This window comes from Hyaena hyaena, unplaced genomic scaffold (genome assembly GCF_003009895.1).
Source record: "Hyaena hyaena isolate Hyena2069 unplaced genomic scaffold, ASM300989v1 scaffold_70, whole genome shotgun sequence".
Taxonomy (NCBI): domain Eukaryota; kingdom Metazoa; phylum Chordata; class Mammalia; order Carnivora; family Hyaenidae; genus Hyaena; species Hyaena hyaena.
In genome coordinates this window covers 2416223-2439392 of record NW_024080701.1, presented here as the reverse complement: position 1 = coordinate 2439392, position 23170 = coordinate 2416223, and the positions used below count along the sequence as shown (strand labels likewise).

General features: G+C 58.7%; 1 protein-coding gene across 1 annotated transcript in view; it reads left to right on the top strand.

Moving 5' to 3' along the window:
• SPTBN5 (spectrin beta, non-erythrocytic 5) overlaps positions 1–23170 on the top strand; it is a gene marked incomplete at its 5' end in the record, with an annotated part of 45252 nt that overhangs the window by 19424 nt on the left and 2658 nt on the right. Inside the window, 39 exon segments of the mRNA XM_039232753.1 lie at positions 321–507; positions 736–936; positions 1192–1308; positions 2319–2476; positions 2859–2994; positions 3252–3397; positions 4175–4289; positions 4409–4519; positions 4708–4887; positions 5645–5848; positions 6050–6199; positions 6423–6527; positions 6924–7091; positions 7642–7791; positions 7905–8096; positions 8303–8398; positions 10202–10317; positions 10413–10527; positions 11278–11391; positions 11608–11729; positions 11998–12160; positions 12383–12571; positions 12849–12926; positions 13626–13798; positions 15017–15107; positions 15243–15389; positions 15993–16130; positions 16210–16466; positions 16667–16853; positions 17109–17321; positions 17796–17992; positions 18088–18292; positions 18583–18777; positions 19831–19986; positions 20226–20443; positions 20612–20801; positions 21039–21215; positions 21376–21480; positions 22221–22289. Of these exon segments, the coding sequence (XP_039088684.1) occupies positions 321–507; positions 736–936; positions 1192–1308; positions 2319–2476; positions 2859–2994; positions 3252–3397; positions 4175–4289; positions 4409–4519; positions 4708–4887; positions 5645–5848; positions 6050–6199; positions 6423–6527; positions 6924–7091; positions 7642–7791; positions 7905–8096; positions 8303–8398; positions 10202–10317; positions 10413–10527; positions 11278–11391; positions 11608–11729; positions 11998–12160; positions 12383–12571; positions 12849–12926; positions 13626–13798; positions 15017–15107; positions 15243–15389; positions 15993–16130; positions 16210–16466; positions 16667–16853; positions 17109–17321; positions 17796–17992; positions 18088–18292; positions 18583–18777; positions 19831–19986; positions 20226–20443; positions 20612–20801; positions 21039–21215; positions 21376–21480; positions 22221–22289 (6031 nt within the window).

Genomic DNA, 23170 nt, shown 5'->3' with positions numbered 1-23170 from the left:
GGGATTGGTTTCACCCAGTGAGCCCCTGCGGTGGCATCTACAGGACCAGAGGTTGTCCAAATCTCTTATGTAAGAGTAGGGTCATTTCTTGACTAGGAAAACCAGGCACCCCAGCTAGGCATTCTCAGCACCCCAAATCGGATGTCATACAGGTCATCTGGGTGAAAGTTTGGGCCCTTGGTCCTCTCCAGCCACCTTCCCCTCACCAGAGGAGTCTTTCCCCCATCCCTACTTTGTTCCTCATGAGTCCCTGGCTGGGCTATGCAAAGCACCAAGGGGGTCTTGTCCCAGCATCCGCCATCTCTTCTGTGTCCCTCCAGATTCGAATCCCTGCAGGAACATCTGGCCACTTGGCGCCTGCAGCTTCAGGCCTCAGTTGAGCTTTACCAGTTCTACCAGCTGAGCAACATGGAGCTCACTTGGGTGGCTGAGCACATGCCCAGCACCAGCTCTGTCCACTCCACCAAATGTTTGAATGGTGCCCAGAGCCTTTGCCACAAGCACAAGGTAGTGCCCCCTTTTTCTCCCAGGATCCCTGACATCCTATTCCTAGACCTTAGAAGCCTTCTGTCACTGCTCAGGTTGTCCTGATTTCCAAGTCTCTGCCCACAGTTATTCCCCCCCCCAGGAATTTTGTCATGGTGGGGCCCGGAGCCGCATCCACGGCTCTGTTGCAGACACCTCGTGACGAAAGGAATCCCAGAGGCAACAGCCCCTCACCCTCTTCTGTGGCAGGCGCTCTGGGCAGAGGTGAAAGCACACCATGGACAGGTGCACCGGGTGCTGGGTTCTGGCCGGAGCCTCGCAGCCTCGGGGCACCCCCGAGCCCACTGCATCCTGGAGCAGTGCCGGAAACTGGAAGACCACTGGGCAGAGCTGGAGCACATGTGTGAGGTGCAGGCCCAGCGCCTACAGCAGGCCACTGCTCTCCAGCAGGTAGGAGGCAGAGAGTGCCCGGGATCAGGGGAGGTGGCAGAAGTGAGGCCTTCTCTATGAGCGAGGTGTGTGGGAACTGGGGCTCTTAGGGCACTGGGTCAACGGTGAGAACCCTGGCCCAGGAGCTGGCTGGTCCCCATGTAGGCACAGAGCCCTCTTGGTGCTGGCTGCTGGAGAGCCTCACATCGTGTCCCCAAAGGGTGGTGGAGGGTCCCATCTGAGATCATCAGGGTGAAGTGGCATCACTCTTGGCAGTATTTTCTGGCTGCCTCAGAGCTGGAGGACTGGGTGAAGGAGAAACGGCAACTGGCGAGCAGTCAGGACTATGGTGGAGACGAGGCAACCACTCTCAGGCTCATTGGGAAACACCAGGTACTGTGTTCCGGGCATCTTCTGCACAGTCTGGACTAGGGTGATGATGAGCCAGGAGGAGAGTGTTGTCACACTCCCAAGAGGCACATCTACTAAGAGGCACAAAGCCCTGCTCTTTCTTCCTGATGACCCAGCCAGTTCCTTTCCTGCCCAACCCCCAATCATGCAAGGAGGTCCCTTGCTCTCCCTCAATGCTCCCTTTCTTCAGAGCAACACTTCCAACAACGCCTGCCCCCCTTCTTTAGTCCCTTGACCAGTTTACACCCCTGTGGCCTCAGGATTTCTCTGCCTTCTCTTCTTTCTCTCTTGCCCCAACGCTCTTTTCCTCGCTTAGGGTGACCTGTTCTAAACCTCTCCATGTCTTCCATAGGGTTCTTCTTCCCACACTTTGAATATCACTCTGAGTTAATCAAATGCCCTCCAGAAACCTACCTTCCCCCACAGGCATCCCCTAGTTAAAGGGAGAGACCCTGGACCACCACCCTCCTTCCTGGAATCGGACTCTCAGGTCCCTAGGCCTGCAGCCGTCTTTGTTCGGGTTAGCACTGAAGCATCTTCTTACCTGGGCATTGCTTGCTCTCTGACCCTCTCAGTCAGTGTTTCCGTGTCCTGTGGCTGAGGACTCTCAGCCAGTCCTATAGGATGTACCTGGAGCCGTGACCTCGTGGGGCTTGGGTGTCCCAGGCACCCTGGGCAGCTCACCTGACTCTTTCCATCTCTGTCTACTGTATTGTTGGGGTCTAGTTCAGAGCCACCTGTGCCTGTGCTCTCCCTTCCTTGACCCTGATGACCCAGCATTTACCCTTCCTTGCTAACTGGTGAGCCCTCTGTGGGCACCACCACATCTTCACTTTTATGGAACAGTAAGAGCTCTGTCAGTATTGGGTAGGTGGATGGTGAACGCATGTCCGGACAGATGGGTTGGGGGAATGAATGGATGGGTAGATCAGTGGGTGGGTAGATGGATGTATAGTTGTGTGAGCCTCACAAGGGTCCACGTGTACTGGCAGGCCCTACAGCAGGAGCTGGTTCTTTATTGGAGCTCCATGGAGAAGCTTGACCAGCAGGCCCACACCCTCACTGGCCCCGGGGCCCCTGAGCAGCTGGCAGTGGTGCGGGAGAGGCTCTGGGAGCAGCTGCGGGCGCTGCAGGCATTGGCAGCCATGCGGTAAGGGGCACTGTACCCACTCTGGGTACAGGGAGCCTGGCCACACTTGACTGTTCCCGTACTGTGACCCTGAGTCAGACGGAACGCATGGCCCCAGTCCCACAGAAACGCGTCAAATGAGTCCTTGCTGTGTGTAACTCCCCTCCTTCCATCAGGTCCTCAGTGAGGCCCAGCAAAACCCAGCCCTTGCTCCCCGCACTTGTTAATTCCCCCGTGTGCACCTTCCACTGTCCTTACTGTCCTTACTGTCCTTAGGCTTACTTACTCTTGAATCCAGAGCCACAGGCTTGGGCAGAAACCACCAATAAGCTCCTTCAGCTGGGCCAGCTGCCCCTGGGGGAGCGGGAAGCTGACTTGTGGGAACCATGGGCTGTCCCCACAGGGGCCGGGAGCTGGAGGGGACTCTGAAGCTGCATGAGTTTATGGGGGAGGCTGAGGAGCTGTGGAGCTGGCTGGCTAGCCAGAAGCAGGCGGCCAGAGGAGGGGAGAGCCTTGGAGAAGACCATGAGCACGTCCTGGTGAGAGGAGGGCCCGGGCTCTGAGGATTCCCTGTGGCGGGAGACTGGGGGCCACGGGCCAGCCTGCGGGGCTGTGGGGAAGGGAGCCATGGGGGTCATGGGCCCTGGCTGAGGACAGGCCTTCTGAGGAGAGAGCACAGGCACGGTGGCTGTCTATCCCCTCAATGCCTGACGTTCATGAGGCACCTGCTGCCCAGGCTGCTCGCTGCCTCCCCAGCAGGGTACCGCTCTGTCACCCACTTCCCTCTTGTCCTCAGCACCTCCGCACCGAGTTTGCAAAATGTCAGCACCAAGTGGAGTTGGGTGGCCGGCGAGTGGCAACGTGCCAGCAGCTGGTAGAGAGCCTGCTGGAGCTCGGGCACCATGCTGCCCCTGACGCCCGCCAGAGGCAACAAGACCTGCAGTGAGTGCCCAGCAGGCTAGGCCAGGGGTGTGCTTTGGGGGAGCAAGAGGTACAGGTAGCACCTGGAGTGTTAAGAGCAGGTAGGATGCTCTGAGGGCCACACTGACTCTGCCCGCGAGGACTCGGGAGGAGAGCCGGTCCCAGGGAGGCCAAGCTGACCACGGCCTCTGAAGGGAGGGAAGGCTGGGTGTGCAGGTCAGGAAGTCCTGCCCAGACCCCCCAGGGACACTTTTCCAAACCACTGGCTCCCAGGACTCGGGCAGGGAAAGGAGCTGTGCAGAGGCCTGCCTGTCACCTGGTTGGCATGGGTCCCCCCCACCCCCCACCCCCCACCCCCAGGCCTGCGACTCTGAGGAAAGCCCATGACTTGTCCATGACCCCTGACATGGAGCCTGGTCCGTCAAGCCTTAGAAGCTTAGTGAGAGTGGACTGAGTAAATGAAAAATGGAGATAATCGCATCTTCTGCTCTCAAATATGGATAATCTGAATGACATGCTGAGACTTCTGTACAAGATGGAAGAAGTACCACAAAGCACAGGCATCACATACTGAGCATGACAGTGGTGAAGGGCTGAATTCACAGTAAAGCTAGAAAGGCTCCAGGAGGCAGGTTTGCAGGCAGGCCCCATGGCAGGAAAGGGTGTTAAAAAGGGGAGCTTTGGGCCAGTCCTGGATGCAGAGAAGAGGAGGGCCAACCAGACTAGCAAATGGTGGAATGAGATGAGATGCTGGGCCAACTGCTGACCTCCCCTGCTCTTCCACATGCTTGGGGACAGGGCTGCCTGGTCGGAGCTGTGGGAGCTGACCCAGGCCCAAGGCCACCGACTCCAGGAGGCTGAGGTCACCCTCAGAGTTCATAGAGATCTGCTGGAAGCCCTCAGGCAGGTCCAGGTATGAGCCTGAGGGGAGGAAGGGGATTCTTTCTAGAACTGGATCCACCCCAGCCTCAGTGCCCCACCCTCTACTCCTGATGACCTTGGCCCTCCCGTCCCCTCCTTTCCTCTCCTCAGGAGAAGACCGCAAGCCTCCCCGGTGATGTGGCCTCAGACCTGCATGGGCTGGAGGCCCAGCTGAGGAGACACGAGGAGCTGGAGTATGAGCTCATGGGCACTGGGCGGCAGGTGAGCCAGTCTGCCTGCCTCTCCCACTCAGGCCCCTCCAGGCCCCTCAGGCCTGCCTGTCTCTTCCCCTGCATTTTCTACACTCCTACAGGGCCTCTAGTTGGGCCAGCTGTGCATGTCCGGGCACGGCCCAAGGAGGAGCCTGTGGGACATGACCCTTCCCTTGTTGTCCTCCACCCTGACCCCAGCTGCAGGAACTGCTGGAGTCCGCAAACGCTGTCCAGAAGCTGGGTCCAGGGCCCCAGGCCCATGCGGTACAGCAGAGGCGACAGGCTCTGGCGCAGGCCTGGGAGGCCCTGAAGCTACACACGGAGCAGCGCAGGGCCCAGCTGGAGCGGGCGTGCCTCCTGGCCAATTTCCACAGAGCAGTGAGGGCTCCTTCCTCTTGGGGAGCGCGTGCGCGCGCGCGCGTGTGTGTGTGTGTGTGTGTGTGTGTGTGGTGGCGGAGGGGGAGGCATGTGAGATCGTGCATGTGCATGCACTAATGAGACCCTCCAGCTCCAGAGGGAAACCCAGTGTGGACATGAGTTAGGAGAGCATGAGCATTATCTATTTGTGGCTACCTAGAGATTGCAAAACTCCTGTACGTTGCGTCATTGACCCTTCATCCATGCAATGAGAAGTTTGGACAAAGATCCAAGGCCCCTCCAGCTCTAACACTGTATTTGTACACAAATCAACAGAAGGCAGTTTGTAAGTATTAAATTAGAACTCCAGAGGACAAGGTGAGCAGTGAGATACAGTGCCAGGGGAGATTTCATGAGGCAAACAAGGCCTTGGTCCTTGAAGAGTAGGGGAGCTTGGAAGAGAGGGAAGGGAGAAGGACTTTCTAAGCAGGAGGAGCATCAAAAGCAAAGGGTGATGAGCCTCGGTGAGGGTGACAAGGAGGCTGGTCTGGCACATGTAGACCTTTAGTGGACCTGGAAGGATTAGGTTGGGTGACAGCAGAGGACCCAGGTGACAAAAGACCCCATGAGCCTCACCTGAGGCTCTGACCTGGAGCAGCTCAGCTACTCTGATGTCTGAGTGGATCTGGGTATACTGTAGTTGGGCCTCAGAGCCCCGTTCACTGCCACCCAGCCCAGCCCTCACGCTGCTCTCCCCATCCATCTCCTGGGGACCTAGGTACAGGAATACACTTCCTGGGCGGCCAGTGTGTGGCAGGAGTTGCAGGGAGAAGAGAGCTCCCAGGAGCCCAGCAGGGGCCTTCTAATGCTCAGTGCCCACCAACAGCTTCGGGCAGAGCTGGAGGCCCATGAGGAACTGCACCAGACGGCCTCCCAGCTGGGCCAGCAGGTGCTTCTGGCTGTCGGGACACCGGTCAAGGAGGTGGGCCCCTTTTTCTGATGCCCGCGCCCCCCCCCCTCCCCGGCTTGCTCTGACTTCATCTCAGCCTGGTTCCCTCCCACCCTGCCCCGCTGTGCCCCTCTGGCCTCCCTGCAGTGGCTTCCTTCAGGATCTGCTTCCATCTTGTCCTTGCGGCCCCCTCCGCCCCCACCCAGTGCAGGCTCCCCACATGCCCATCCACAGGTCCAGGCAGTGCTGCAAGGCCTGCAGGATGAGTGGGAACAGATATTCCAGGCCTGGGAGCAGAAGGAAAGGAAACTGCAGGCCGTGTTCCAGGAGCAGATCTTCCTCAGAAAGTGTGGCCTCCTAGACCGGATCGTCACAGCCCAGGAGGCAGGTCCCCTTCACCCTGCAGCACACATCCCCATGCTCCCTCCTCCCTGCTTCCTCTCCCCTCCATTCACTTCCGGCTTCCTGGGACCCTGGCGTTGTCCCTGATAGGAGGCCCAGAGGCTGTGCGCTGCCTCAGCATAGATAGCTACACATGGAGGTGGGGAGCCCCAGCTGTGTGGACAGTCCCTGAGGGCCTCTTCGACTTTTCCATGGGCTCTTCCAGGTCTCCCTGAGAACCAGTGCCCTGGGGAGCTCAGTGGAAGAGGTAGAGCAGTTGATGCGCAAACATAAGACCTTCCAGAAAGTTCTGACTGCCCAAGATGAGAAGGTAATAGACTGAAAGAGAACTTGGCATGGTCAGAAATTGGAGGGGAGGGGGGAGAAAGGAGGTAAAGTCTAGGAACTTGGGAGGGTTGTAAATGGGAGATGCGGACTGATTGGTGTGTACCCACAGGTAATGTTGATGTCCAGGGGCAGCCTGTAGGAATGGGGTGCCTGGCTGGGGCTGACTAGCAGGGCTGGATGAGGGCCACACAGCAGGGATACCAGGGCCACCTGGCTCCACCTGACTTGGTCACTGGGGAGCTGTGGGGCCTGGTTCTGGCTGGCTGAGAGGACCAGCCAGCCCTGGGCGTGCAGGGCTAAGAGAAGGGCTCAGCCAGCCCCTGCTCGAGCCTCCCCGAGTGAGACAACAGTGGACTGTGTGTCCTACCTTGCCCCCCAGGAGGCAGCTCTGTGTGAGCAGGCGAAGACACTTGGTGGCCCCAAGGTGCAGGAGAGGCTCCGCACGGTGCTAAAGCGTCGGGCTCTAGTAAAGGAACTGGCAGAGAGCCGGGGACGTGCCTTGCACAACTCTCTGCTGATGACTGGCTTCACCACGGCTGTGAGCCAGGTCAGAGAGTCACCTCCAACCCAGTGCCTTCCGCTCGGGCCACATTTTACGGTGCATAGATGACATTTACCTTCACAGGCTCATTCAGGCCTTGCTGCACCTCTCTGATGAGGACACTGAAGTTGGGAAGGTTAAATGGCTTTCCCAGAGGCCTTGCTGGGACCCAGAACATTTGATTAAGAGACACTATGAGCAGGGACCCCACTGCTTCCTGAGCTCATGAAGGCTGGGGCAAAGAGAGGAAAGGAGGCAGGGCAGGGAACCAGGTATCTAGGGCCTGGGAGCAAGCCAGCCTCACCTCCAAAGTGAGTTCCCGCCCAAGGGCCCTGCCCACCTCTTCTCTGGGGCGAGGGACCAGCTGGGCCAGGTACGAGCCTTCGTGGGCTAGAAGCACTGGGTCTCCTCTCCCAGGCACTGCTTAGCCCTGCTCCTGGGGCCAGCACTCCACTACCTGGGCACAGCTGAGAGTAGGTGTGTGGGACATCTCTGTGGACTGAAGCAGTATCCGCATCATGGGACACGTCCCCACCCCCACCCCCACCCCCACCAGGCCCAGGACTGGATCCAGGCTCGAGTCCAGCAGCTGAAAGAACCAATCTGTCCTGGGGACCTGAAAGATAACTTGAGGCACCTGTGGAAACACCAGGCCTTTGAGGCTGAGGTCCAGGCCCATGAGGAGCTCATAACCTCTGTAACCAAGGTAACAGCCAGGCCCTTGACCCCAGTCCTGCTGCAAAGTGCGTATCCTTGGGTGGCCAAGGGGAAAGGCCTTAGGCATGGGCAGGCAAGATCTCGGGGTGTCCTGTCCTCCAGGATGGTGAGGCTCTCCTGGCACAGAGCCACCCCCAAGTAGGAGAGGTCTCCCAGAGGCTGCAGCTCCTGCAGGAATGCTGGCAGAAGCTAAGGCAGGCAGTGGCTCTTCGGGGCCAGGACCTGGAGGACAGACAGAACTTGCTGGAGCTTCTGCGGAGAGTGGACCTTGCGGAGGCCTGGATCCAGGAGACGGTGAGATGCAGCTAGGCAGGGACAGGGGCTGAGAGGTGGGGGTGAGGAGCCCCAAGCCCACAGCGCCCTGGATCCTAGACAGGTGGAAGCCCCAGCGGGAAGTTCTCAAAGTCTCCACCTGCCCCAGTAGTGCCCCGGGGGCTGGGCGCATGTGGGGCTGGGCCTCAAAGTGCTGCCCGCAGACCCTCACCCCTCGATCTCCACAGGAGGCAGTGGTGGACATGGGTGACCTGGGCCGGGACCTTGAGCACTGTCTGCAGCTCCACAGGCGACTCCACAAGTTGCGAAGAGTCTGGGCCCAGGTAAGGGGGACCCACGGGCTACTTAACAGTGCAGAGTGTGACCCAGCATGGGTTTTACCCAGCTCGGTGTTTACTACCTGCATGTGCTTAGGCAGGCCCCATCATCTCCCCAAGCCTTAGTTTCTTCATCTTTAAAATAGGGATAACACCTGCCTCACAGGTAAGGGAGCATGTATGTGTGGTGGTGGTTACTGGAATCTATGCATGTGATAAAACTGCAGAGCTGTTCCTCCCTCCACACACACAGATAGGTGCATGTAGAAACTGACAAACTCTAAATAAAGCCTGTCGTCTAGTTAATATTTATAATGTTTAGGGGCACCTAGGTGGCTCAGTTGGTTAAGCCACCAACTCTTGGTTTCAGCTCAGGTCATGATCTCACGGTATTTTGGGTTCGAGTCCCAGGTTGGGCTCTGTGCTAGCAACACAGATCCTACTTGGGATTCTCTCTCTCTCCCTCTCTGCCCCTCTTACACTTGTGCTGTCTTTGTCTCTCTAAAATAAACTTTTTCTTTAAAATGTCTTATTTCTGAGAGAGACAGCGTGAGTAGGGGAGGGGCAGAGAGAGAGAGAGAGCAGGCTCCAGGCTCTGAGCTAGCTGTCAGCACAGAGCCTAACACGGGGCTCGAACTCCTGAACCGTGAAATCATGACCTGGGCCAAAGCGGACACTTAACCAACTGAGCCACCCAGGCGCCCCTCTCTCAAATAAGCTTTTTAAAAAGTAATGTCCACTTCCTGGTTCTCATGTTGGACCACAGTTACAGGACATGTTCCTCTGGGGAGTAGCTGGGGGAAGAGTATGCAGCACTTGTCCATACTGCTTGTGCAATTTCCTGCGCGTCTGTAATTACTTCAAAATTAAAAAAAAAAATGCACGTGTGCCTGCATGCAGTGGGTAATCCACCAACTGCAGCTTCTGGGAACCCTCATTCAGCCCCTCAGCTTCTCCTCACCACACCCCTACATGCACCCCCCCCCCCCAATCTATTTCTCTTATGTGGAACAGACAAAGAAATTGGACAAATGTAGTCCTACTCAGGTGTTAGAGACCAAACAGGCTAACCTCCCCCTTCTTGAGGTGAGTACGACATTAAAAAGGCCGCAGTGCCCCAACCCAAGCTGCCTGTCGCTGGTGGTGGGATTCACAGCCACCTTCACAGATGCTGTGGGGGAAGGAGCACCAGAGAGACTCAAGGAGCTAGGCTCAAATCCTGGCTCTGGTGCAGATGAGCCACGCGAGCCTCTAAGCTCTGCTCTGGCATCTGTAGGAGGAAAGAATCCCCCTTCACTGCCCAGCTCAAGAGACACTTCTATGACGGACCGGAAATTCAAATAAGCTCTACAAGATGCTTTTCCTGAGGGCAGGACACCTGCAATTCTCCCAGGGCCAGGGACCTTCCCCTTGGACCTGGAAGCCCCTCCCAGCGTCTGAGCCGGTGACTCCTAGGGGTAGGGACACCTTACCACCAGGAGGCCTGAGCTCACCATTTCATTCCACTCCTGGCTTGGCTTTTCTCATCCTGATAAGCTGGGTTTTAACTTGAAAGCTTCTGTTAGTCACTGCATGCCTGCCCAGCCACCCTGCCTGATTTTGACCTGGGAACTTATTTCCTAGCCTTAGAGATGACACTGGGGCTGCAGGCCCCAAGTGGATCCTGCTCGCCACACCTGGCACGGGGTGCAGCTGTCTCCGCTCCCCAGACATGCTGCTCCTCACCCTCTCTTGGGCCCAGGCAACCTTCCACGTGCATTGTGCAAGTGGGGTGAGGGATGAGTGTTGCCACTGCCTTCACCCCCGCAGGACACTATGGACGACAGCCACATCAGGGGCATCGATGACTTGTCCCTGAAGCTCAAGAATCTGGGCCCTGAGCAGCTCAAGACTATCTGCCAGCGGCGACAGCAGCTGAACAACAGGCCAGTCCTGGAGCGGGAGGTGGTGGGGCTAGGAGAGGGAAGCAGGGGTGGGAGGTCACCTCGGACTCAGCCTCAGCCTTACCCCCTCTCACCAGATGGAAGAGTTGCCAGGGCAACCTCCTCCAGTACCAGCAGCAGCTTGAAGGGGCCCTAGAGATACACACACTGTCGGGAGAGCTGGATGACCTCACTGAGCGGATTGGAGAAAAGGTAAGTAGCAGCCTGGGGGCGCGCTCACCAGGAGTCTCCATGTGTCTCACTCTTGGCCCCCTCTCCTCTTCAGCTTGGGCTACTAGAGGTTGATAGCACTAGGAGTCCATCACAGTGGGAGAAGGGTCTGCTAGGGGCTCTCAGGGTGTCCACTCTGGGCCTCAGAGGCCCCCATTGCAGGCTTGGAGGCCGGCCCACTGGCTTCCAGAAACACTGTGGGTCAAGAGGCCAGAGCACCCCCCTCACACACACAATGCACCCTTCCCTCTGTTGTCCCTGAGCAAGCCCAGAGCCTGCAGGAAGTTTGCCCCAGAGCCCATCCAGGGCAAACACGGAGAAATGCTGGTGAAATGCTGGCTAAACGCTGGCAGAGAGGGAAGTGAGGTGGTAGGCAGCCCGGGAAGCCCTGTGTGGCACAGATGGCACCCTGTTCTGGGCATGCAAAGGGCTCTTGCCTCGCTGTCCTTACTCCTCCAGGTCCTGCCCTAGCCAGCCAGACCTGGCTGTCTGTCCGTGCTCAGTGACCCCCAGAGGAGTAAGGGTCAAAGGAGACTCTCCCCCACAAACACAGATTACTGTCAGCAGAAACTCCATCTTGGGAATGGGGCCTCCAGTCTATGGAGGGCACCAGGAAGGGAATCAGGCTGAGTACTTGCTTTTCACACAGAAGCCCCATGGCCCCGGTGACCCCCTGTAGTGAGGGAGAAGCTGGGGCAAAGGTGAAGCCACTAATGCTGCATCCATCCCCAGGCTGCCCTGGTTCAGGCCCTGAACGGTGGGAAAGATCTGGAGAGTGTGCAGAGGCTGATTCGGAAACACAAGGAATTGGAGCAGGAAATGGGCCTGATCCAGCCCCAGGTGGAGGTGTGCAGCTGGGTGTGGAGGCGGGCCCAGGCCCAGGGTGCCTCCTCTGTGGGACCATGGGTGGGCATACATTGGGCAGGAGGGCCTCAGGACCTCAAAGCCAGCAAATTAGGTTTGGTGATACACCCCCCTACTGGCTAGGGGCTCCTGCAGCGAGGGCTCCCCTGAGTGAGGCTGCCTCCTTGCCCCAGCCCCTGACCCTGGCTTCCCCCACAGTCCCTGCAGTGTGAGGTGGGCCGCCTCTGCCAGAGAAGCCCAGGGGCAGCCCACAGCCTCAGCCACAAGCAGCGGGAGATGATGGACAGATGGTGGCAGCTCTGGAATGGGGCCCAGAAGCGGTACAAACCCCCAGGCCTCTTTCTCTCACTGTTATAGGCTCTGCCTCTTCAGCAGCTCAGTCTCTACTCCCCACCCCACCTTGACCCTGGTTTCCCCTGAGAGCCTTCCTCCATCCTTCGCATATAACCGCTGGTATTGTCACTCTATTCATTCCCAGCCGGTGGGCCCTCCTCTGGCTAACAGAATTCAGGGATGGGAAGCACTGGTGGGTGCAAGGGGAAGTGGGGCTCTGAGGCCCCAGGACTAGCAGATGAACCCTGTGGGCAGGAAGGAGTCACTGGATGCCTTGCACCAAGCCCTGAAACTGCAGGCCGTGCTACAGAACTTGTTGGTCTGGGCCCGGAGGCTGCGGGCTGAGATGGATGCCTACAGCACCCCCTGCAGCCCCGCAGAGGCCCGGCGCATGATAGAGGGGCACTGGGAGCTCAAGGTGAGGGCTGGGATCCTGGGACCTCGCCTCCTCCCCGCCCTCTCCCATTCACTCATCCCAACTTTCTCTTGGGTCCTTCCTCCCTCACCTGCCTCTGCCCTTCTCCCCTTCATCCCACCCAGTCTGCTGTCTTCCTGCCTCTCACCCTCCCCACTGGGCCACCTCCCTTCCGCTGGCTGACGGAGCCTCAACCTCCAGGATCTGAGCCCAGTCTTCTTACAGGCCGAGCTGGACTCCCAAAGAGACCGCATCAGCCTGGCCCGAAGCACTGCGCAGCGACTGCTTGCAGCCGGGCACCCGTCCTCCCCCGACATCCGCCTGGCCCTGGCTGGTTTAGACCAGGAACTGAACAGCCTGGAGGGGGCCTGGCAGGAGCACCAGCACCAGCTGCAGCAGGCCTTGGAGCTCCAGGTAGGCAGCCTCCATCCTGCCCCCACACCCTGGACTGGGCGCTAACCCCATTGTCCGTGGTCAAAGCCAAACCTAGAGAGGCTGCCATACCAGGGCCTTGTCCCACCACCTGGCAGCCACCACTCAGCTTGCCCACGGCAGCCCTTGCCTGCCGTGGACTCTTCTGGTGAGCTGGGATCTTGGTCCAGGGTTTCTCCTCTGGGCACAACCAGGGTCACTCCACCTGCAGTGACTGGACCCTTTGCTCACTTCCTTTTGCGGTTTCATTTCTTGACAGCTGGTCCTGAGCACTCTGGAAAAGGTGGAGAGTTGGCTCTGCGCCCAGGAGGCCTTGCCGGCTAGGGAGGGTCTGGGGGTAGGTGCCAGCAGGGGGGAGGGAGTTTTACAAAAGCAGCGTTAGGGCTCATGTCAACCAGTGCTTCCTAAGCTCCTCAGGCCAGGGAGGGGGTCACCGAAAAGTCTCTTCCCCAGGCATGCTGGCAGTTCTCGTGCACCCAGGGTTAGGCCCCACAGGGATGTCATAGAGTTTAGAGGGCAGGCGTGTGGCCTTGACCCATTCTTGCCTCCCTGCCACACTCGTCATCTCTGCCCTGGTCACTTACCCACACCGAGGTTTGCTCTTCCAACTACAATCCCAAACCCTGTGGCTGGCAAGCCAGACTCAGGGAGACCTCTGAAAAGGCGGGTGCTAGCGTGTCCTGGGCTGACAGTCTTACCGGGAGTGCAGAGGAGGGAGTGCTCCTGGTACGTAAAAACAAAAAAAAACAAAAAAAACCTCCACTTGCCCTGCAAATTCTGACACTGGCCCTCATGCCTAGTACCTTACCTGGCCAAGGATCCCTGTCCTGAAGCCAGATCCGGCCTCGAGGAGTCTTGGCGGGGGGGGGGGGGGGGGGGGGGGGGGGGGGGGGGGGGGGGGGGGGGGGGGTGTTTGGGCAGAGTGCTCACCACGTGGGTGAGTGGTTGGCAGCAGATGGCTATAGGTGGAAAAGCAGAGAGCTCGGGATGGGACGGGTGGTACTGTGGACAGAACAGGCTTCCCTGCTCCCGCCAGGACTCTTCGGCCAATGTGGAGACCCTCTTGTGGAAGCACAAGGTGCTTGAGCAGGGCCTGGAGGCACAGGCTGAAAAGATCAGCGCCCTGGAGGCAGAAGCCCTCAACCTGCACCGGGGAGGGCTCCCCGAGGCCCAGACTGCCCTGGGCCGGTGCCAGGCTCTGCTCCTGAGGTACCTCTGGCCCTGGGCTGTGGGTGGGTTAAGCCCCCGGCACTCCTGCCTGGCCCAGAAGTAAAAGGGAGTCTTACAAAGAAGGGTGTGCTGGAAACCAGAGAAATGACCTAATGAAACGGCAGGACCAGAGCACAGTGGTTAGGTGTTGACCCTGCAGGGCCAGGTAGTCCTGAGCTCCTGTGCACGGCCCACTCGTGGTGGCACTTGGGCCAGATTCCTCACAGCGTCCCGGCTCTACAATGAGTGGGTAACGGTACCTGCCTCTTAGGGTTGTGGTAAGGACTGAGAAGGTACCCTTGATGTCTCAGCACAGATCCTTCCGCTCAGGCAGCTTGGCAGATTTCTTGTGCTCATTTAAATGAAGCTGGGGAGCTCCTGGGCGGCTCAGTCGGTTAAGCGTCTGACTTCAGCTCAGGTCATGATCTCACAGTTCACTCATTTGAGCCTTGAGTCAGGCTCTGTGCTGACAGCTCAGAGCCTAGAGCCTGATTCACATTCTGTGTCTCCCTCTCTTTGTCCCTCACCTGCCAGTATTCTGTCTCTCTCTCTCAAAAATATAAAAATCAAAAAAATAAATTGAAGCTGGCACAGCTTATGAGACACCAGGCTCTGCCTTTTTTTCCCCTCATAAAAAGCCCATCTGATTCCTCTACCTCATCCAGCTTCTCAGACTTTTAGATCAAGGAAGATGGGCCAGCAGCCAATGATCTCATTTTAACTTAATTCTTTAAAACCCTGTCTTCAGGGGCACTTGGGTGGCTCAGTCAGTGAAGCGTCCTACTTTGGCTCAGGCCATGATCTCACGGTTCATGGGTTCAAGCCCCGCGTCGGGCTCTGTGCTGACAGCCAGCTCAGAGCCTGGAGCCTGCTTCGGAATTTGTGTCTCCCTCTCTCTGACCTTCCCCTGCTCACACTGTCTCTGTCTCAAAAATAAATAAAACATTTAAAAAAATTATATATAAAAAAAATAAAACCCTGTCTTCAAATGCAGTTAGCTTGTGAGGTACCTGGAACTAGGACTTCACCATAAGAATGGTGGGGAGGGGGGTGGGGGGACAAGGTCAGCCCATAGGGGTGTATTGATACGTAAGAAGGGCGGTCACTGGCTGGAAAGGTGCATGCACACACATGCATGCACACGCGTGCACATGCACACACACATACACCAGCCCCAGTGAGGGGACCCGAGGACCCATGAGACCCTCCCTCTGGCAGGAAAGAGGCACTCGTAGAGCGAGCAAGGAGCCATCGCCACCAGCTGGAGGAGCTCCGACAGCTGCAGACTTTCCTGCAGGATTCCTTGGAGGTCTGCTTTGGGTTAAGGGGTGGGCCGTGGTTGTGGTGGGGAAGGAGCCGCTGCCCCAGGGAGAGGGCAAGCCCAGAGGTTTGGGGCAAAGGGAGAGTCTGAGGCAGCCAAGCCAGGTCCTCCCCATGTGTCCAGGTGGCCACGTGGCTGAGGGAGAAGAACTTGGTGGCCCTGGACGAGGGCTGGAGAGACCCAGCTCTGCTGCAGACACAGCTTTGGAAGCAGCAGAGTCTCCAGGCCGAGCTAGACACGGGTGTCCACCACCACCAAAGGCTGCAGATGGTGAGGCCCGAGGGGTCAGGGGATGGTCTTGCAGGCCTGGGCAAGGGGCGACCCCACAGTGGCTCTGAACCATAGTAATGGATGGCTGTTGTTCATTGGGTGCTTTCTGTATATAGGCACCAGGCAAAGCACCCAAAGGTAGTGAAAAGCAGAAGCTTTCCTGGGGCACCCTCTCCAAAAATGGTGCCTTTTCAAGATTTTTAAAGATAATGTTTTGACGGGATAGTTTTTAAAGCTATCTTGGAAAGACATTAGGTGACAGAGAAAGGCACAGCTAGCAGTCCTGTGGGTAAAGGAGTCGAAGTGTAGCACCTTTTCCTTTTACCATCTCCCACCTACAGAGAGCAGGTCCTGACCCAAGGCTGGCTCCAGGTACTGTCAAGTGTCCTGTTAAGACTTTTTAATGTTCTAAACAAAATTTAAACAAAATCCTTAAACAAAGTACTAGTGTCATCTCCCTCCTATGGATAAGAAACATGAGCTCAGGGCGGTTACAGAGCTTGGCCAAGATCACATAGCCAGCCCGCAGACTATGGCCCTGAGGCTGGCGGCTGGAGCTCGCAGCAGTCCCGGGTCCATGAGGTGTGCGCCGTGTCGCTGTAGGAGGGACAGAGGCTGCTGCAAGAGGGCCACCCAGCCTCAGAGACCATCCAGGAACGGCTGCAGGAGCTGGGGGAGCTCTGGGACAGGCTGCAGGCCAACAGCCAGAGGAAGGTGGCTGCGCTTCAGGAAGCTCGCGAGGTGAGCTGTGCGGGCCTTGGCGTGCCTGGAGGAGGTGCTAGGTCTCTCCACCTCATGCCCACCTCCCGCTCTGCCCCAGGCCCTGCACCTCCAGAGGGGTGTGGAAGAACTGGAGAGCTGGTTGGAGCCTGTGGAGGTCACGGCGAGAGCCCCCCTCGGGGGCCAGGACCAGCCCGAGCTGGATGTGCTCCTGAGGGCTCAGGGCGAGCTGGAGGCGGCGGTAGACAGGCAGGCCGGACAGGCGCGGCGGCTGCTGGGCCAGGCTCACGTCTTCACGGGGGAAGGCCACGTCCTCACCCAAGGTCTGGAAGGCCAGGCCCAGCAGCTGCTGCAGAGGTAGGTCCGAGCACCTGCATCCTCCTCTGCCCCTTCCTTCATGCCCTCCAGCCAGTGTCCTCGGGGCTCCCCCCCCCCATGCAACCCCATGCTAAGGGGCACTGAACAGGTGAGTTCTGGGTCACAGTCTGGTGCCAACACGGCTGACCGTGGTCCTGGCCCGCCCTGGTCCCGCCCTGGTCCCGCCTCTCCTGCTGCAGATTTGAGAGCCTGCAAGAGCCCCTGCGGGAGCGCAGAGCAGCCCTGGAGGCTCGGAGCCGCCTCTTGCAGTTCCTCAGGGATGCTGATGAAGAGATGGCATGGGTGCAGGAGAAGCTGCCTTTGGCCACCAGCCAGGACTGCGGGCAGAGCCTGAGCACCGTGCGGCACCTGCAGGAGAAGCACCAGGTGTGGGAACCCTCCCCCACCAGCGTAGGAAGGGGTTGCCCTCAGATTGAGCCCACGGCTCAGTTAGCCCATGGTGTTGGGAGCCCTGTGCTTCTGGGGGACTTTGGGGAGACCCTAGGTTCTTTGTCGGCAATAAGGACAAGGAACTCTTCGGGGCCAAGCCTGCAGGAGCCTGTGAGGCTTCTAGCACAACTCTGGGGCCCTCCGAGGAGTGTCCAGTAGCATCCCTGGTCGTGTTTTCCTCCACCTCCACAGAACCTAGAGAGTGAGATCAGCAGCCACCAGGCCCTGACCCAGGCCGTGGTGGACGCAGGACACAAGCTGGTGCAGGCTGGGCACTTGGCTGCCAGCGATGTGGCTGCCCGGGTGCAGCAGCTGGAGAATGCCATGGGCTGCCTGCGGGCACAGGTGACCCAGAGGCGGCAGCTGCTACAGCAGGCTCAGGAGGCCCAGCAGTTGCTGACGGAGGTGAGGGGCTGATGTGGGACGCAAAAGGGCAGGTCCTGGGCATGAGGACCCTCAGAGTGTACTCAGGCCTGGAAGGTAACCCCCATGGGGGGGTCCTGGCTCTGTGCATCTTCTGTTGTGTCCACTAAGCAGTGCCCTGCCCCGAGGCTCTCCTTGCTGCGTGTTCTCCAGAACACAGACCCCTCGCTGGGTTTGGTTTTCTTGTGTTTTGCTGATTCTTCTAAACCAATGATTCTCAGTCATTGCTTTCCATCACAATGATCTGGAACCTGTAAGAAATGCTGATTGATACTCAGCTTCCATTTCAGACCAACTTAGAAATCTTTAGGGTTGAGAGCCAGGCACAGAGAGTGTAAAAGCTCCCAGCTAACTCTGGTGTGCAGCCTGGGTGAGAACCACTGCTCTAAATGTCGAGGCTCCAGTCTGGGAGCCCTGGAGGCCAGCACCCAGGGAACGCTCTCCTCTGGGCCACAGCTCCTGGAAGCAGAATCCTGGCTAGAAGAACGGGGCTGCATCCTGGACATCGAGGATGTGGGCCAGAGTGCCGAGGCCACACATGCCTTTCTGCGGCGGCTGGAGGCCACCAGGAGGGACCTAGAGGGGTTCAGCGTGCGAATTGAGAGGCTACAGCAGGCAGCAGTCCTCCTTGAGAGCAGGCAGAATGCAGAAAGGTGGGTGGGAGCCAGCCTGGAGGTGCAGGGAGGGTGCTCCCTACAGAAGGACACAGGGAAGAAGGGCTCCAGCCGAGCTGTCCTTGTTGCCACAGCTGCAGGGTGCTGGCCCGGATGCGGGTGGTGAGGGAGGTGCATTCGGGGCTGCTGCAGAGGGCAGAAGGCAGGCGGCAGGACCTGCAGGAGCAGCTACAGCTCCACCAGCTGGAACGGGAGGCTCTGCTCCTCGACACCTGGCTGGCCAGCAAGGTGGCCACGGCTGAGTCCCAGGACCATGGGCAGGACCTGGAGGCTGCCAAGGCGAGTCACTCCTGCGTGAACCTGGGGAGGAGTGGATGGAGGTGGAGTGAGGGCAAAGGAAGTGTACACTTGGGTGAGAGGAAGGCAAAGGGGTTAGCTGTGGGGAAGTAGGGGGTTTCCGGGCTCTGGGCGGATCCCTATAGAACTAGAGCCAGAGCCCAGGGACTTGAGCCACAGCCTCAGCCGGCACTGATGAGGGAACTGTCAGATACCGCCAAGTCCTTGGTGAGCCGCAAGTGCTGCTGGACGCCACCTCCAGAGTGACCCTCCCTGGCCCTGTGTCCTTGCAGGTGCTGCAAGAGAAGTTCGATGCTTTCAGAAAGGAAGTTCAGAGCCTGGGCCAGGCCAAGGTGCAGGCCCTGAGGGAACTGGCAGGTTCCCTGGAGCGGACAGCATGCCGGCACAAGGTCCAGATTCAAGCCCAGAGGAGTCGCGTCGAGGTGACTTGGGAGAGGCTGGAGAGGGCAGTAAAAGCCCGCACACAGGTGAGTACCCCCAGGCCAGGGGCAGCCAATGGACAGGCACATCTGTGCCTTCCTGGGCCAGGGACAAGCAGGCCCGTCTGGGGTGGGAGGTGGGGGTGGGCGTGTGTGTGTGTGTGTGTGTGTGTGTGTATGTGTGTGTGTGTGTCAAAGTCTTGCTCCTCTGCTGTACCCCAGCCGTCTCCACCAGTGTGGTTTCCTTCTGGTGCAGTTCACACCACCAGGGAGAAACGGAATGCACGTGTGGCCTCGGAGCCTCCCCTAAACATGAGCTTCAGGCTCTAAGATCTGTCCTGCATTGAGCTCTCCCTAACCACACTGGCACTTACCTGGCTCCTTTGCCGCACTCCCTTACTCTACTCACCTGTGGGATGGGTTCAGTGTTGCTCTACAACCAGTGTTCTCAGCCACAGCAGCTGTTTTCTATAAAAGCAGCCTGCTCCCCAAGCCCCTGACAGCCTGGGCAGCTTCCTGAGCTGACCCTCTCCTCCTAGCCAGCTGGCCCTAAAAACCAAACTCCTCCCTCCTGCCCCATGGATGGACCCAGCCCCCCACTCCCAGCTTCAGAGCCTCCATTTCTGCTTTTCTGGTAAGTTGTACACTGAAGACCCTCTTGTCACAGAATGCCCCCTGAGGCCCTACCATGTCATCAGTAACATTACATGTTCATTGAGCACCTGCCACAGCAAGGACATTTTCTGTACCTGGTGGTCATGAGTGAATCACCAAGCCCATGGTCCTTGTTACGTATTTATTTACTTACTCTGAGAGAGTGCGAGTGTGAATGTGAGCAGGAGAGGGGCAGGGAGCAAGGGAGAGAAGGTATCCCAAGCAGGCTCCACAGTGTCAGCACAGAGCCCAACGCGGAGCTCAGACCCATGAACCATGAGATCATAACCTGAGCCAAAATCAACAGTTGGACACTTAACCAACTGAGCCACCCAGGTGCCCTGGTCCTCTTCCTTTAAAAGGAGGTGGCCTACAAGGCCATGTCTCCAGGGAGAAAAGGTCCTAGGAATGAGCTCCACCCAGAGCAGGCCCTCTTTGCTCTCCCAGAGCCTGGCCACAGCCCGTGACGTCCATGGCTTTGAGCAGACTGCGGCCCAGCTCCAGAGCTGGATTCAGGAGAAGTTCACCCTGATGGGGAGAGACATCTGTGGCCACAGCCTGTCATCGGTGCAGACCTTACAGCAACAGCACAGGTGTCTGGAGGTGAGGGTCCAGGCCCATAGTCTGCCCTTCAGAGTCCCTCTCTGCAGGTGGTAGGTAGGGGACCCTCAGAGGGGAGGAGGGCAGGCCCTCCCAGCCGGGGAGTGCTTGCCCAGGTCATGGAACAGAGTGGAGTTGGCTTGGGCAAGTCTGGGAAGCGGATCAGAATCCTCTGAGAGGACCAAAAGAGGAACATCTGTCAGGCTGCCGGGGTGAGACCTGATCATGCGTTCTGGTGGCAGAGGGAGCTGGCAGCTGTGGAGAAGGAGGTGGCGCGGGTGCGGATGGAGGCCTGCAGACTGGGCCAGCTACACCCTGTGGCCCGGGAGGGCCTGTCTGAGCATCTGGCCAAGGTGGAAGATGCCTGGGCCAACCTGGACGCCAAGGCCCAGGAACGGGGTCAGCGGCTGGAGCAGGCTGCCCAGGGCCATGCCTTCCTTGGCCGCTGTAGGGAACTGCTGTAAGTGGGCCCCCTGCCCTGCTGTTGGCTCAGCTCTGCCCTGAGGGGTGTGGGGAGGAACCCCAGCTCTTCAGGGAGCTGGACTCCCATTCCCTGCACACAGCTTCTGCCCTGCCTCCCAAGGCTTCCCTCCCAGCCCTGACCGCAGCCTCATCTCCCTGCCCCCAGAGTATGGGCTCAGGAGAAGCAGGTTCTGGCTTCATCAGAGGCACTGGCTGGGGCCGTGCTGGGGGCCGAGCGGCTCTTGGTGCAGCATGAAGAGCTGGGGCAAGAAGTCAAGGAGTGTTGCCTTCGGGCCCAGGCCATACAGCAGGAAGGGCAGCAGCTGGTGGACAGTGGCCACTTCATGTCCCGGGAGGTAGGAGCACAAAGGCGAGCCTGGGGTTGAGCTGAGGAGGGAACCTAACCACCCAAGGCCATTCCTAGCAGGAATGGAAACCCTCAAGAGAAGAAGGCGGGACAAGGGATGCAGACAGAGGCAGAGAAGGGGAGGGTCTGGGCCTTCCCTGGACCTTTCTGCTGGGCACCTGCCCTGCCCTGCCCTGCCTTGGGGCTTCTGCTCGAGCATCTGGCCATCAGCGCCGCTTCCCACCAGGTGACACGGTGTCTGCGGGAACTGGAAGGGCAGCTGCAGGCACTCGCGGAGGCCTGCGCCCTACGCCAGGAGCGCTGCGAGGAGAACCGGGGCCTGCAGAAGCGGCGGCAGGAGCTGGACCAGGCCGAAGCCTGGCTGGCCTCCCTGGAGGGCCTGCTGCTGGACCCCAACTGCGGGGTGAGCCACCCTTGACCAGCTGCGTGGACGGCAGCTGTCGCCAGGGACAGGTCCTGTCGCTCCTCCGCTCCCTGAACAGACAAGCCAGGCTGTGGACAGTGAGGGGGTGGCTCTCAGCTCCCCTTGGAGCTGGGCCTCACCCTGACCTCCATCTCCCCAGCACTCTGTGGCCGACGTGGAGTTGCTGCTCCACAGACACCAGAACTTAGAAAAGTTGCTGGCAGCCCAGGAAGAGAAGTTTGCCCAATTGCAGAGGGAGGAAGGGGTGAGTGGAGGCTGCGGGGAGAGTACACCAGGAGCTAGGGGTCTGAGGGCCAGAGCATCTTGGTCTCAGCCTGGGTCGGGACCTCTCCACAAAGTACTGAGCCTAACACCTCTGACCCCTCAGGAAAACCTTGTTCTTTGCCCGGGCAGCCGCAGGGCCCTGTCACCTGGGTGTCCTGGTAGGTTAGAGCCCCACCATGGACCAGGATGACAGGGAAGTCTCCTGAGCTGAAGCAGAAGAGAAGCCCCATGACGAGACAGGGATCTCTCCAGGGGGAAGGGATCGGGGGAGGACCGGCTGACCTGGCTTACCTTACTCCCCTTTCCGAGGTGGAACAAAAGCTGCTGCAGCAGGGGACAGGGCTGAAACCCAGGAGCGTTGGCCACGAGCTCCCCTCCCTCCAGCAGAGGCCCCTAGGAAGCAGGGGGCCAGCAGTATTGGCTGAGACAAGGGACCTGCAGCCAGGTGTCCCCCGCGTTGGGTCGCACATAGTCTTGGCCACCACTGTCTCCTTGGAAGGTGCAGCCAGGCAGCAAGAGCGCAGTAGGGCTGGGGCCTTAGGGGTAAGGCCCACACCCTGCTGCTAGCGCTGAGGCCCTGGGGGCTGGGGCCACTGGGCATAGGAGCTGAGAGTCCCCGGGAGTGAAGTGGTCAAAAAGGGGTAGATTCCTAGCCCACCTTTCAGAGGGGTCCTGTCCTCTGTTGCTGGATGTTTCCTGGGCCCTTTCTTGTACTTTCAGGATGCAAAGGATGCCCCCACGGTGGAAGGATTTTCGGAGCTCAAGCAGCAGTGGCCTGCAGCGAGGCAGGTAAGTACCAGGAGATGCCTTCTGCAGGCAGCTCTCCTCCACAGAACCACTTGGGCTGAGAGGGGCCATCAGGGCATGGCACCCTGCATTATGGTGGATATCCTCCCCACTCCAGGCTTAAGACCGCTTCATTCTTTTTTTTTTCCTTTTTATATTTTATTTTAGTAATTTCTGTGCCCAATGTGGGGCTCAAACTCACAACCCCAAGATCAAGAGTGGCATGCTTGGGGCGCCTGGGTGGCTTAGTCGGTTAAGCGTCCGACTTTCGCTCAGGTCATGATCTCGCGGTTCGTGCGTTCGAGCCCCGCGTCGGGCTCTGTGCTGACGGCCAGCTCAGAGCCTGGAGCCTGTTTCAGTCTGTGACTCCCTCTCTCTCTGATCCTCCCCTGCTCATGCTGTCTCTCTCTCTCTCTCTCCTAGAAATAAAAAAAACATTAAAAAAAAAAAAGAGTGGCATGCTCTACCCACTGAGCCAGCCATGTGCCCCAAGATAGTTTCATTCTTAAGATCCCTCATAGCTTCTGCCCCTACCCAGGTAGGGAGTGAGGCCCTCTTCCTCCTCTTCTAGTTTCCCTGCACATTATTCCCTGGCTCCCTCTTCCCCATGGACACCTTGGACCAGCCCAGGACTTTGCCTGGGAGCCTCTGGAGACACACGGTCAGGCTTCGGCGAGGCCAGGCTCCAGTCTCCTCTCCACGCTCAGCTGGTTCCACCTCACTGCCCTCTCTCCACAGCCCAGCTTCAGTCCTTGGGATGACTGTTGTGGGACCTTCAGGGGCAGTCCCCTGAGCCTCTTCTGGGACAAGAAGACAGCAGAAGTACTGGGCAGTGGAATATGGGGGAGGCAGAAGATGGGCCCGTGGAGAAGAGAGGCCATGGC